Genomic DNA, 13,800 nt, shown 5'->3' with positions numbered 1-13,800 from the left:
TGCCTGCAAAAAAGCCCGGGAACCACGGACGTGACCAAACATTCATTCCTCTTTTGTTTTTAAAAAAAAAAAAAAAAAAAAAAAAAAAAGTTTGTCAGCTCAAGCACTTTCCTGATCCTTATGTAGCCATAAAAAGACAATTTCTGACGGTAACTTAACATGAATATGTTGGTAGAAAACGTGTCCTGTATTCCTGTCAGGTTCAACGTTTCAAGGCTCGAGGGTATAATCCAGAATACAAAGATAAATCATGTTTCCATGTTTCTCTTCCACTTTTGAAAACATGTTTTCGCTACATTTTATACAAAAAGAAAGACTTACAAAAAAATGTTCATTTACAAACAAAAGAACCAAGGCAATATGCTCGCATTATTTACAGCCACTGTTCCTCATCTTCTTCCGTTTTGTTTTTAGAAGTAATGCATAGGAGATAAAAGACCAACAGGCATCTGTTATCCTCTCGCAACCGTTACTGTGTGCTGAACCCAAGATTGCTTTTACACTGGGTGAACAAAAATGGCAGACCCAACAACACTAGACATGTACTCATCATAAATTATTGTTTTTCGTCCCGAAAAGAGGTGAATGATCTGCAGATAAGGCATCACTGCTTATTGTGTTTGAATGCACGAGTGCAAAAAGAGAAGACCAGAAAGAAAGGTGAGGAAGCAACTAAGGAGGCCACTGGACCTGAGTAGGACAACATGCATAGATCTCCCTCAGGCTGGAAGGAGCGAGCAAACAACTCAAGCTACAAAGATCTCACCGGAAGAAAGAAAGAAAGAGAAAAAAAAAGGCGTAACCGAGGAAGAATAAAGGTTCAAGTGCGCTGCTTGGCTATTAGATCCAGCTGACCTTCAACTGTCTCATCTGAGACTCATACCTTCATCAGATTCCCTCCAAGTGTAAGAATGCGGCTACATATTTATATTCAGTCGCCTGAACTGTAAAACTAACAAAGGAGGTTGAATTCAGGACTAAATACGTTTTATCTAGACTACTATATATACCGCTTGCATATATAGCATAAATACACCGACACTGGTTTGTAAAATATGTTCGCTGGTGGCGCAAATTGGAAAACAATCCATTCATGTATACTCATGTAAAAACTTCATTGGATATAGAGCGTTAATCCTTAGTAGCAGGGGCGTGGGGCATGCATCAGTGGTTTCACTTCATCGAGACTTCATTTGAGGGGAAAAAGTTTCTATCTTCAGTGCCTGGCCGTAAACAGCGCCGACTGGATCTTCTTCACGCCGCCATCGGGAGTCGGAGAGTGCAGCTGTCAACGCGTGTGTGGGAGAGCGTGTGTTTGTGTGGGTGTGTGTCCTGCTTTATCCACTGTGGATGCATATTCTGTAACGTCACTCTGACCCCCCAATCCCCACATTTAAAAGTGGTCGATGAGCACAGAAACACAGTTGGCTCCCACCAGGTAGTTGGGGTCTCCAGGGAGAGACTTGTTCTGCCAGTTTTTGGGGTCACCTGAGAGGAAAAGGAACAGATGGAGCAGATGGTGAGTGATAACAGTCTTTTAGGTTCAATTAAACTGTAATGGCGACATAAGCACTCCCTCTTCGGGGTTGGTTGTATGGAACAACAACTGTAATATGAATGCATCAACTACTTGAGTGGATCTGCGGGGCCTGATTGCATCTCTTGCCTGCCAGCTATGCTTGGAGAGAACAAGACAGTGGCCTACATCCAAACACCGGCGAGTCATTTCATCCTTCATGGATGTCCTCAGTCTCACCTCAATCACTATGAGGGATGTACAGTAAATGTGCAGTGAGAAAAAAAAAAACGGGGGGGGGGGGGGGGGAGTCATCCTGAATGATCTATCGTCTATTTCTGCAAGTGTCTGTGGCGTTTGGCATTTCTGCCTCTCTTGTTACCCAAAGGTGGTGCTAATTGTCACAATAACCACAACCAGACCAAGTTCTCAGGCAAGTTGGCTGAAGATGCAGAGCGAAAGAAACATCGGAGCTGAAGCGCTAGCAAGTGAAAGCAAACTACAAAGTACATACAGTACAGGTCAGTAAAACATCTTGGGACAGTTTAAATAGCAAAAGAAGAAAAACTAAAGTTCATAACCACCTCTCAATGACAACATGAACATCTGTAGTCGTAGTCGTGAATCAGCGAGAGATGCTCATGCAATCCGCCCGCACTCCTAAATTAATTAGATATGGCAAATAAACAAACCAAAACCCTCCGAGTGTGATCAGAGAATAAGGCGTCCTCGAAGGAGGAGCATCCATTAGCCGCAGAGCGCTATTAAGAAGGAGGAGAGTAGTGGGGACACGATGTAAAAAGAAAGTCGCAGAGGGGACAGGAGCAGGCCGGAGAGCGGCCTTGCCTCGCAATAAGAGGATTAGCACGCAGCCTGATAATCCTCCTCCTTTTCAGCCCAACAATGGAAAGAGCCGGCATCTCATTCAGCCTGCCATTTCTCATTCTTAAAATGAGGCTAATTAACTGCTAATCCTAACAACGGCCAAAATTACCACTCTTCTTGAAGGCATGAGGAAATAAGTCCCTCTCTGATCTTTTGATTTCTTTGCAGGAGTTGAGCTTTTAACTTTTTTTTTATGCTATAGTTTTGCTCCTGCACATTCAGGACCTAATATCACATTTGAGTCTTCTTTGACGATGACAAGTGTCGTGGAAAAAGGCACGAACATCAACTGCAGTCAACAAAATTGTCCAAGGGAGGACTTCCCTAGTCCGATTGTAACCACATCACATATACAGACATTTATTTTCTATAATGTTTATCCTCATTAGGGTCATGTGCGATCTGGGCATAAAATTTAATTGGACTGGTCAGGGTGTCAATAAAGAGACCTATATAAAAGCCGTTTTACCGGCAAGGATTTGGGTGGCAGTGTGAGAGGGAAGAAACAACAACACATTTACAGGATGTACAATTACAATATGTATATTAGCGCGCGCGCACACACACACACACACACACACACACACACACACACACACACACACACACACACTCTGGTGAAATACACAGGGTATTTTTAAGTGAGATTGATGTACAATGAAGGCCACAAAAATAGGTAGACCTAATAAGATCCATTACAACAGCTACAGAAATACAAGGATTTTGACTGAAACATAGACGACTAAAAATTGAATTATAGATCATGATAATAATAAATCAGAGTGATTATTAATGTTTGCATTATTGCACAATTTTTACTATAGCTCTTGTACTGGTTCTCATAAGACTGGCCTTAATGTATGTCAAGGGGAAGAGTGCATCCAATGAATGAAAATAATGAAAACGGGTTTTGATGTGAAAAATCACAAAGAGGCCATTTGGAAATGAGTGAAAATGAATGAGAAATAGTGAAATAGATTAAACCATAGCCACTGTTCAATGTAAATGACATACAAAGGGCAGATTTACAGTATTTTCCCATGGACTGATTCTTTTACCAACACATTGGAAGGAAATAAAAAAAATCACAACTAGAGGAAAATGATTCAGGTGAGCCACAACAGTCAAATAGTCACAGAGCCAGCCCAAATGACCCCAGAAGAACTGAGAGAGCACAGCATACCCGACGAGGAGTCGGAGGATTTTAGAGCAAAAGACCAACCATCAGGGGTCATTGACGCACAGTGAGGTAAGCGCAGCTCCACAGGCTTCAAAAACTTGAGGCCGTGAGGTCCACACATCACCAGAGGGCTCAGCAAAGTCTCTCCTGAAAATGACAGAACAGAAAAAAAAAAACATCACACCATCAGAAACTAAAACCATCAATTAAAACAGAATTCACCCAAGATTTCTTCTTTTTTTCACAATTAGAATATAATGTCTCAGATGTCAGAAGACAAATGTTAACTTTGCTTATTTCGAACAGAAAGGTACAAGAGAAAGAGAGGCTGCATCAAACAATGGCATACTGATAGATTGATTGATTGCAGGTCCCATTGGCAGGCAGCTAAATGTGCCAAGCAGGTGAACCTCTGCACCAGTGAAGGAAGCAAGTAATCATCAACTATTTGGGGTAATGCAGCAATTGAATAAAATAACATCCATTGTACTGGTTAAAATGAAAAAAGTACCCCGCAACGCAATATTTTAACTTTTTGCTGACCCTACTTTGCTAGGTCTCAGATGTTTCCACCTTTTGGGACACAAGTCCTTTTGGATGATAAATCACCATTTTTTCATAGTTTAGCGCAGTGTTTTTCAAACTTTTTTGAGCCAAGGCACACTTCTTTCATTGAAAGAAAATCTCGCGGCACACCACTAGCTAAAAATGTGACCCCCCGCGCTTATTTTACCAATTGACGTGTTATATTGTTACTATAACCGTTTTTAACATTGAAGAATGACGTTATAACAGCTTGAATTGGAATCAAATGAACACAAAGAAAACAGCATTTTATCATCTTTCATATTTATTGTTTCACCGTTGTCCTGCATTCATGCGTCACAAATTCGCTTGTCTCTCGTCGAAACACAAGGCAATTGGCTAGCTGTTGCTGCTCCCTAGCGGTATGGGAGGGTACTACATAATTACTTTCTGGGCGAAAGACCGCACAGGCATACAAATTGGATATTTTCCCGCGGCACACCTGACAATGTCTCGCGGCACACCAGCGTGCCACGGCACACGGGTTGAAAAACACTGGTTTAGCGGATCCTGCAACTAATACTCAGGTGCAACTTGTATGTCTTAAAATTAGAGCTCCAACTGGAAACCCGAAATCCCCGCTCCACATATATGCTGACTTCCTTTAGGCTGTGGGAGAATACTTCTGGTGCATTACCACCATTGGCCAGGGAGTGGCGGTTAGGTACCAAAAGCACCTGCACATGTACAAGAAGTGTCGTCCGAAATTACGTAAACCCCCACCCTCAGCACCTACTAGTAGTTTGATGTCGGCATGGAGGTGCATCAGCACCTACTAGTAGTTTGATGTCGGCATGGAGGTGCAATCAGTGTCCACAGTTCTAGTGCACATATTTGTTTGCCCATTTGTGATTTTCCTTCAGTTTTTTGCTAATGTGTTATTTCGGCGAGTATGCTAGCTTATACTATTGCAAAGCCGCATTGAGAAAGTGGTTCACTTGTGTTTTAATAATTTAACGACTAAATAAAACATTTAGGTACCATGGGTTCATGATCGTTAACATGCTAGATCAGTGGTCCTTAACCTTGTTAGAGGTACCGAACCCAACCAGTCAATATGCACATTCACCGAACCCCATCATTAGTGAAAAATAAAAATATGGTTTTTTGCAAACAAATTTATTAAAAACAGAAAAAAAGTAAACAATTAGTAGAACTATAAAGTATACGTTTTTTAATTGTGCACAAAATGAACCAGCCAGTGATGGTCAAGCGGGTGTGTCATAACTACAGGTAATTGACATGTTGAGTCCGGTGGTCTAAACCTCCATGGCAGAGGCTCTGTCGAACCCCTGAGACTGATTCACCGAACCCCTAGGGTTCGATCGAACCCAGGTTAAGAACCACTGTGCTAGATGAATGAGGTTGACGTTTCATGATTCTCTCCATTTACAATTACAAACCCCTGTCAAGGAAGGGAGCGGGGAGGCGCCAATCAGTCACACGATTTCTCTATTCACAGAAGGGCTTGGTCTCTCGTCCCGTCAACAGTGAGGATTCACTTCGAGCTCTTTGTGCTCCACTCACAAGGAGCATTGAGAGGAAGAGGCATACCAACTAATTGCTAATACACTGGTGACTGTTTTGGGTTCTGTCATATGACTATGTATGACCTTGTCAGTGAGGCAGCATGGTGCAGTTTTGGGAACAATGCAAAGATGAAAAGAGAGAGAATGTATAAAGCGCAAGAATGTGATGAATGACTTTACCATATCATCATAGTGGTGCCGTTTTGTGATAGTCTTACCTTTCTCTTTGTCAAGTGGAGGCAGGATGCTGTTATCTCGGCAGACCTTGAAGTAGATCTCCTGCTCTATGCCTTCAGGAATGGCGCCCTGAGGGATGATAATGCTGACACCCGTCTCAATGGAGCTCAGCACGCCACCGTTGCTGTTGAAGACACCTCGAGCAGTGGCGACCACTGTGTGGCCCTCATCCTCATCCTCATCATCGTCCAGGGCAGTGGGGCTGCAAAGCAACAATGTTCACGACACCGCACATATTTGTCTCCGATAGAATGCATTCGATTTCATTCGTGGATAACGCGATTAGTTACCTCACAGGAATGGCTTTGGGCACCGCATTGATATTATTGTGCTGATACTTGGAGCGATGGTCCATTGTTCGAGTGAATGTATCCAGGCCACTGTCATGGTCTGTGGTTTGGGACTGGGAGGGCTTCACTGGGCTTGCACTCTGACCCTGTTCAAAAGAAAATTGACATATTACTTCCCTGAAACCGGATACATACAATGTTTCCTCAACAAACACAGCTACTTGTATAGAACGTTATTTCATGCATACAAATCCACATTTTAGTAAGTAACATATGCCAATTTCCATCCACCCATAAATCGAACATTCAGGGTCATGGAGAGTAGCTTGATTGGCCACACAAAAGATGGACTAAATTCTGTACTGTTTGCGCCAGTCAATCACAGGGGTCATTGACATGCACTTTCACACCGAGTGGAAAGGGAATCCATACTACATGCACAGAATTCAGAAGAGCGAGCCACTACATTCGACCACAGATTAAAATAGGTCCCAAAGGTCTTAACCCTTTCATGGACAGAGATTACCACAGTGGACATCTTATCATGTTACACGTTATCATTATTGGTGCATGAAAGGGTTAATAAAGTGCCTGTGACATGATTCTGTCAAGGGACCCCAATTAGTTAATTTGAGTTCACATTTGCTGAGTGAGTCGGCATTCCACTGGCTGAGTTCACTTGAACATTATACACACCAGCCACAACATTAGGTGTGCCAACACCTGTTCAAACACTACTTACTTTTGTGGCCATATCAGGCTTGTCATTGGGCAGAAGGTTGTGGTTGAATTTAGGACTCTCAAACTTGCGTTCGAAAGGCCTTGCAGAGGTTGTGAAGGGTTTGGGCACATAGCGGTTGTAGCTAGATGCTGGTGGAGCCCCGCCGCTGGTGACAGTTTTCGGAAGCTTTTCACTCGTGCCATTCATTGGCGACTTCTCAGGGAAACTTTTGTGAGGCAGGAAGTTGCTGTGGACAGTGTCCTCTCGGGAAGGAGGCTGGGCTGAGGGCCAGTTATTGGCATTAACTTCAGAATTCATTTGTAAATACATAACTTTGCTGCTGTGTATTGGGAATTTCTCCATTGCGAGACTAATAAAGGTTTTCTTATCTTATCTTATCTTATATATACATGTGTTTTTTGTACACAAAACTATTCAGCATTATGTTACCACCTTCAGTTGAGGGCTTGGGAAGTGTGGCTGGTGGCAGAGAGGGTGTCAACTGGGGTACTGGTTCATATCTTTTCTCTGCTGCATTTGGTTTCTCCACTGATTCTGTTCTGTAAGCACAAGAAGAAAACAATCAAAAACATTAACAACAATTCAAGTTGGATGGAAAAATGGAGATTGAAAGTCAAAAGGATATCTGGGTTTAAAGCCAGTATCCCACTGAGCGGCGAATGTTTGTGAGAGTAGTGGATATTGATTTTTCATCAGGGTACCGATGAAGGTCGCCAAGACGTTCGGCAGCAGTTTTAATGCTTACCAACAGTGTTCCTTGTCTTTTTGAACACGTTCGAAATTTCCTTGCAACAATAACAAGCATTAAAACTGTTGGCAAACATTTACAACCTTGAACGAACCCTGATGAGGAACCAATATTCGCTGCTTTCGCAAAGTCACAAACGTTTGCGCCTCAGTGGGATACAGGCTTAGGAAACAGAGTGGATACAGAAGCCTGTAATAAAATACCTTCATTCAATATGACATTAAAATGAGACATTCACACCTCCAAGAAAAAGACAACAAAACCTAGCAAAAAAATGCTAATTGAGTTGGATTTTTTTACTGCAGTTTTAAAATTACCAAAAGGCGCTCCAACAATCCATTTATTTTACACATTTTTACAAATTCAAACTCCTGAAATTCCAGTCTTATGAGAATACACACGTGACAGTTTCTTCCATATAGGTGGACTTTACGGTATATCCGCTATAGGAACTGCCAGTAAATCTGGTGCCGTGTCAAAATCACAGTGCAACTTTGAGAATTACCTGGAGAAGGTGTGCATTGTTTGTGCTTGAGCTTGGGGTTTGGCAGGGCCAGTCTGCAGCCTGTCAAAGTAAGAGAGCTGTTTCCTGTAGTAGTCCTCATCCTCATCTGGGTCATAATGGTTGGAACGCACAATGTCATCAGCCGCTTTGGACTGAGGCTTCTGAGGCTCTGGGACTCTAAATGGGTAAACAATGCCGCTAGTCCATCACAGTGCAATGAAGACATGGTCGTGCAAGGAATTATCAAAATTTGTCAAATTGGGCATAACAATTAATCAACAAATGTCTTTCAGTCATTTTCCTGAAATTGATACGAGCCCAAGTGTGAAAAAAAAAAAAAAAAAAACAACAAAACAAAAGCTTACCTAAAGCTCTTGTCTGAGTCCAGGTTACTCAAAGAATTAGCTTTTGGGATGATTCCTCCTGCTTTCAAGGGCAAATCTGCGGCCTATGGTAACAAAGAAAAAGGATATGTTTCATTTGTATATTTGGCATAGTAAATGTTCCCATATCAGCAGGAACTACCAAGCTTACTTAACTTAATTACTAGGTATGTAATGATATCCCAACGTCACGATACGATAATAATCAACATGTTCTGGGGGTTGGCGATATAAAAAAAAAAGCCCACGATAGTGTAAAAATAAAAAAAAGTGATGTTTGTCAAAGGAGATGTGCTGCTTTTAATCTTGTTAAATGAGAACGACGATATTGTGGCAAATTTAATCTTACGATATTGTGACATCCCCTATTAACTGCACTTGGGAGCACATTTTTTGTTGAGTCCGGTCTGCCAGCTGTATTGAACCAATTTTTGAGTGTGGAATCCAAAACTGATCATTTTAAGTTCTTGAGCTATGGGATCCCCATTTTCTTAAAAACTATTAAATGTTTATGTATGTAAATAAAACACTCAGGTGGCATCGTTAGAAGCTTTGAACACTATAGTGCCATGAAAAATATTTGCCCCCTGATTTCTGTGTTCTTTGCATATTTATCAGACACAAAGATTTCAGTTTATCAAACCAATTTTAGTATCATCCAGAGCATTGTATACATGACCTTGGTAGGTCCCTCTGTAATGATTACGGTATAGACAATGTGAATGACTATGAACGCAGTCCTCATTCCTGACTCCCCGATCACTACTTTTATCCAATGACCGTCGCGCCTAAGATCAATCACCATAACCGATCTGAAATGTAAGCGTCGCCCAACGCTAATCGAGAGCACTTCGTAAGGGATTGTTAACACTCCCTGCACATTTCACTTAAACCACACTACGAATTGGCCAACTCACTGGTTATAGTGGCGAGGGAGGGCTCAATTAAAAAAAATAAATAAATAAAACCAGCATAAAACAAAATAGAACTTGAAACGTTATGCCCAGGAAAAGCCAGCATTGATCCTCTAATTTCCTACTATGCTAGCTTTCTGTTTGCAGATCTTTATAGTACTGACTTATTGAGAGCTCCACACACCTTTCATTGCACTCAATTGTGACCGCACAAACAAGTTGCCACCTAGCTGTCGATGACTCCAATGGGAAGAGGCTGGCACATCTTACTACAGCTAATTAGTGGAATTTTGCTTATCTGGTAAGGTGTGGAGAATTTTTTTTTTTTTTTTGACGTGCTAGGAAAACATTACTACAGTTTTAATCAGTATAAAAATCTAACTGAACCAATTTTTTTTCCTTTAAATTGTTCCCAACTATTATTAATCAATGGAAAGCCAAAAGGTTAACCTTGTTCCCAGATGGATCCGCTGTATCTCTGGCTCGGTCCACAGACACGGAACGTTTGTTTTCGAACATCTTGACTCTTGTTAGGACCGACTGTGGTTGCATGGCGGGGTCATCCTCGTGTAACTCCTTTCTGGCAGTATTAAGCTTTGAAGTGTCCAGAGGGGAAAATGTGGTGACCTCTGATTTTGGGGGGGATGTGAGGCTGTTGTCAGAGTTTACAGGAGCAGAGTCATACTGCTGGGGTTTGTAGCCTTTGACGTGCTGTGTTTGTCCCTGGTTGTAGGTAGGCCGTTGGCCACTGGGGGAGCGGGCAGCCGGAGAGTGTGAAGTCAGTTGAGAATCCTGATTATAGTGCAGGTCTGGAGAAAGGGGTGGCGGGTCATCGTAGCGGGCAGGCCCCGGAACTGTGGGTTTCCCATAGCGAGGCCGTCCGTCGAATCCCTGCTGAGGTGGAGGCTCGTCGAAGCGGAGTGGAGGGGTGTACTGAGGGTCGAGGCCATCGCTGTATGGCAGGCGTTGATCGTAGCCCTGGGAGTTGGCAGTAGAGGTTGTCTGGCCGTAGGGGTTCCACTGTTGCTGGTCATAGTGAGGCACACTGTTCTCAAAGGGCGGAGAGTCATAGTTTCGGTATTTTGGTTCTACATAACCACCGCCACCACTGACATCAAACCGACTAGGAGGGTGGTCATAATCTCTGTATGGCTGCTGATCCGGGTGATAGCCCTGCTGGGGGTTATAATTGCCAGGTTTCAGTCCAGGACCAGGTCTCCCTGTGCTGTCTGGGCTGTATGGATCCTTTTGAAACATCTATAAATACACAACAATGAATAAGGTTAGCAGCATCACAGGATCCACCAACCAACACACTGAACAAGATAATATAAAAAGATATGAAAGGATGAAGTAACTGAAAATATTAAAATCACTCTGTGAAATTAATTACAGAAGAGGAAACGAGTGGGGAAAGACCTGCAATAGAGAAACTGAGAGGGAGGGGTTACTAGTCAGATAATACAATAAAACAGAAATCACCAAAACACTGTATTTTCAAATGAAACATTGATTGTAGGAAATTAAATTGATATAGCAAACAAAATAATATACTACAAAACAATGGGATACATTTTTGCCTGAAGCATTTTCTGACCATTCGGATGTTTGATCATTTAACACGATTGACGCTGGATAATATTTGCAGTTGTTACAGACCAATTTGGATTGATTTTGCAACTATTTGATATCATTTAGAAAAATGACACCCACTGTCTTACAATAACCTTGAACATAACTTGCACATTACGCAAACATACTTCCAAACCGGCTATTCAAGAAGCAACTGTTAATTTTCCAGCAAAATCTGAGGTCTCTCGCGCCGAGCTTTTATGACAGGATTGTGGCTTTCGACACTCAAGATGCAGATGCATTGGTTGGAAAATTAACAGCTACTTTTACAAAAACAAAGGCTCTGTTTTGTCAGCATTGGGAAAATACAGCACAGAGATCTACTTCTAGTGGCCATGCAAAGAGGTTTAACAACAGCGAGTGCTGCGAGACATTCACTGCGTCAGCTAACACTTCCACACTCACTGTTGCTCACCAGCATTTGCTCACACATGCACAAATGTAAATACACACACACTCTCACACACATAAAACTATGTCCTCTGGGGGAGCACTGTGGTCAGCAGACATGCGGGGGGGAGGCGTGGGGGGTTCAAAAAGTAGAGACAAAAAAAGCGCAGCAGCAGGAAGTAGGCAGGTAGACAGGCAGCAGCGGCAGCACAGGCGGTCAGTCGAGTCACATCGAGCTGAGCTGGGCCCGGTCACGGAGCATCCAGAGGCAGGTCAGTTGGATACCTTTGATTCTGAACCGGCCAGTCCAGACTGTCTTGTTTCTGAGGTGACACTCTCAGGGGCTAGCTCAGGCGTGGGCCTCTTTAGTGAGCCAGCCTCTGGGTTGGGGCTTGGTAGCCTGTGGTGAGCTCCAGGAGCCTCGCCGGGGCTCGGGCCCCCTACAGTTTTTACGGCAGGGGTCACTGTCTCAGCCAGGGGCTCAGGGAGCTGGGGGTTGCTAGGGATGGCAGTGGCTTCTGCTTTCTGTGAAGTGGTTCAAAAATGTTTAATAACACGTGCTGACACTACTGTGCAGTGCAAACAAGTGTTAGTGTTGTCAACAGACTGCTCCGTATGTGTGCTTTACAGCTTACACTGAGTCACACAGCCAATCACCTTGCCTCCACACACTTAGTTGTGGCGGTTGATCAACGAACAGCACGCCATGTTAGGAATTAGGACACATTTTCAATGTCAGAATACACTAATTTGGCTTTAATTCTATGATAACAATACAGTAAGATCTCCTTGTCCCTTTTTATGCTTATTAACAGATACCGTAATGACAAACACTCCGATTTGGAAATCTGTGCTAAATACATTTCACAGCAATGTTGGATTTACACTTTTACACGTTTTTTTTTTTTTGGGTCAACATGCACACAATACTTTCCGGTATCAACACAGTCCCAAACACAAGTGTAACAAGAGTAGGAAGTGCACAGAGGTGAGTACTGTTATGTTACAGACAAGTGGACAAATATATGCTTGATTTCCCAGTGAAATCAGCAACAGTCATACAGATAGGACAACTCTTGTCTTGGTCATACAGAATACAAGAGGAAAAGTGCGTATTAAGTTCTATGGTTTTAAAATGTAACACACACAAAGATTAGTCAACACACACCGGGTTAAATAACTCCTGTAGAGGTAATTTGTATTGTATTGTATGGCGATAAATACTTGACCAGCAAAGGTTAGACTTTCACACTGATATTGCATTGGCACAATAACAGCACACAATATCTGTAAGAATAATCATGAGCCTTCAATAGCGCCTCCAGAACACCCTTCTAACGCACACCACGTCCTCCAGACAACAGGGGAGACGCACAGCTCTCAGAAACGCTACCTGCTGCGGCGCCGGGGCCTTGAAACCAGCTGGGTCGATGCGGTTCAGGGGGTCCGACTGCAACGCGTGTTGGTAACCAGCGTAGCCAGGTGGCTCCTGGATAACGGGCGGGTCTTCGCGGACAGGCTCAGAGGAGCGGGTGATGGCAGGCCCCGTTGGAGGGCCCACATCGTCATTCAGCGTTTCGTCTAGCTCCTGGTCGGTGTAGGCTCCGCCCTCCGTGTCCGTGTCGTCATAGTCAGAGGTGTGGCGGCTGTCGGTGCTGTACATGGAATACTCACTGCCTGGTGCCGACAGGTAGGACAGACGGTCATCATGGATATCCAGATCATCCTCTGCTGCCCCATCAGCCTGTGACATGAAGTGGCAGCAAAGAGTTTTCAGCAATATGAAGAAGGAGACATTCAAGGTGGACATCACATTTATTTCAAGCAGTGCAGTTCAGTTCAGTTAGTCACGATGTCATTCGGAACTGGCAGCACTGCTTTCATCTGTTTTGGCAATAGGTGCCAAACTACTACACTACATTACACTATAGAACAGGGGTGTCAAACTCATTTCACATGGTGGGCCACATACGGCCTCGGTAGATGTCAAGTGGGCCGGACCATTAAAATGATACCGTACTTTGCTATAAATAACCAAAACAATATGTCTTTCCTTTGTTTTCGTATAAAGAAGCTCAAGAACATTAGGAAAATGTTGAAATTTAATGAACATATCTTTTAAAAAACATTTCATGAAGCACCTTACATTTCCTTCGACAAAAGTGCAATTTAATTTTATCATTCACATATATGCATTGCAACTGATCCCACTGATTGTACAAACTTTAACAAGTAATTGGTATTGAAAAATATAGTAATGCACT

The 13,800-nt window shown here is 42.9% G+C and overlaps 1 protein-coding gene across 12 annotated transcripts in view; it reads right to left on the bottom strand.

Annotated features, from left to right (window-relative positions):
• Positions 1–75: 75 nt before the first annotated feature.
• Positions 76–13,800, bottom strand: part of tjp1a (tight junction protein 1a) — a 116,131-nt gene continuing 102,406 nt past the window's right edge. For 6 of the 12 annotated variants that reach the window (XM_019867289.1, XM_019867288.1, XM_019867290.1 and 3 more), the window contains 11 exons: positions 12,930–13,280; positions 11,822–12,061; positions 9,965–10,771; positions 8,583–8,665; positions 8,218–8,394; positions 7,397–7,503; positions 6,965–7,224; positions 6,223–6,368; positions 5,914–6,134; positions 3,585–3,728; positions 76–1,488 (listed from right to left, as the gene is read on the bottom strand). In XM_019867289.1, the coding sequence (XP_019722848.1) occupies positions 1,394–1,488; positions 3,585–3,728; positions 5,914–6,134; positions 6,223–6,368; positions 6,965–7,224; positions 7,397–7,503; positions 8,218–8,394; positions 8,583–8,665; positions 9,965–10,771; positions 11,822–12,061; positions 12,930–13,280 (2,631 nt within the window). In that variant the 3' untranslated portion in view covers positions 76–1,393. The remainder of the gene's footprint in view (positions 1,489–3,584; positions 3,729–5,913; positions 6,135–6,222; positions 6,369–6,964; positions 7,225–7,396; positions 7,504–8,217; positions 8,395–8,582; positions 8,666–9,964; positions 10,772–11,821; positions 12,062–12,929; positions 13,281–13,800) is intronic. The other 6 variants (XM_019867299.1, XM_019867292.1, XM_019867295.1 and 3 more) reach the window with 4 other exon arrangements.

This window comes from Hippocampus comes, unplaced genomic scaffold (assembly GCF_001891065.2).
Source record: "Hippocampus comes isolate QL1 unplaced genomic scaffold, H_comes_QL1_v1.1 scaffold2, whole genome shotgun sequence".
In the NCBI taxonomy this organism is placed as follows: Eukaryota; Metazoa; Chordata; class Actinopteri; order Syngnathiformes; family Syngnathidae; genus Hippocampus; species Hippocampus comes.
The sequence above is the reverse complement of the archived record's forward strand: the minus strand, read 5'-3'. Positions and strand labels throughout refer to the sequence as shown.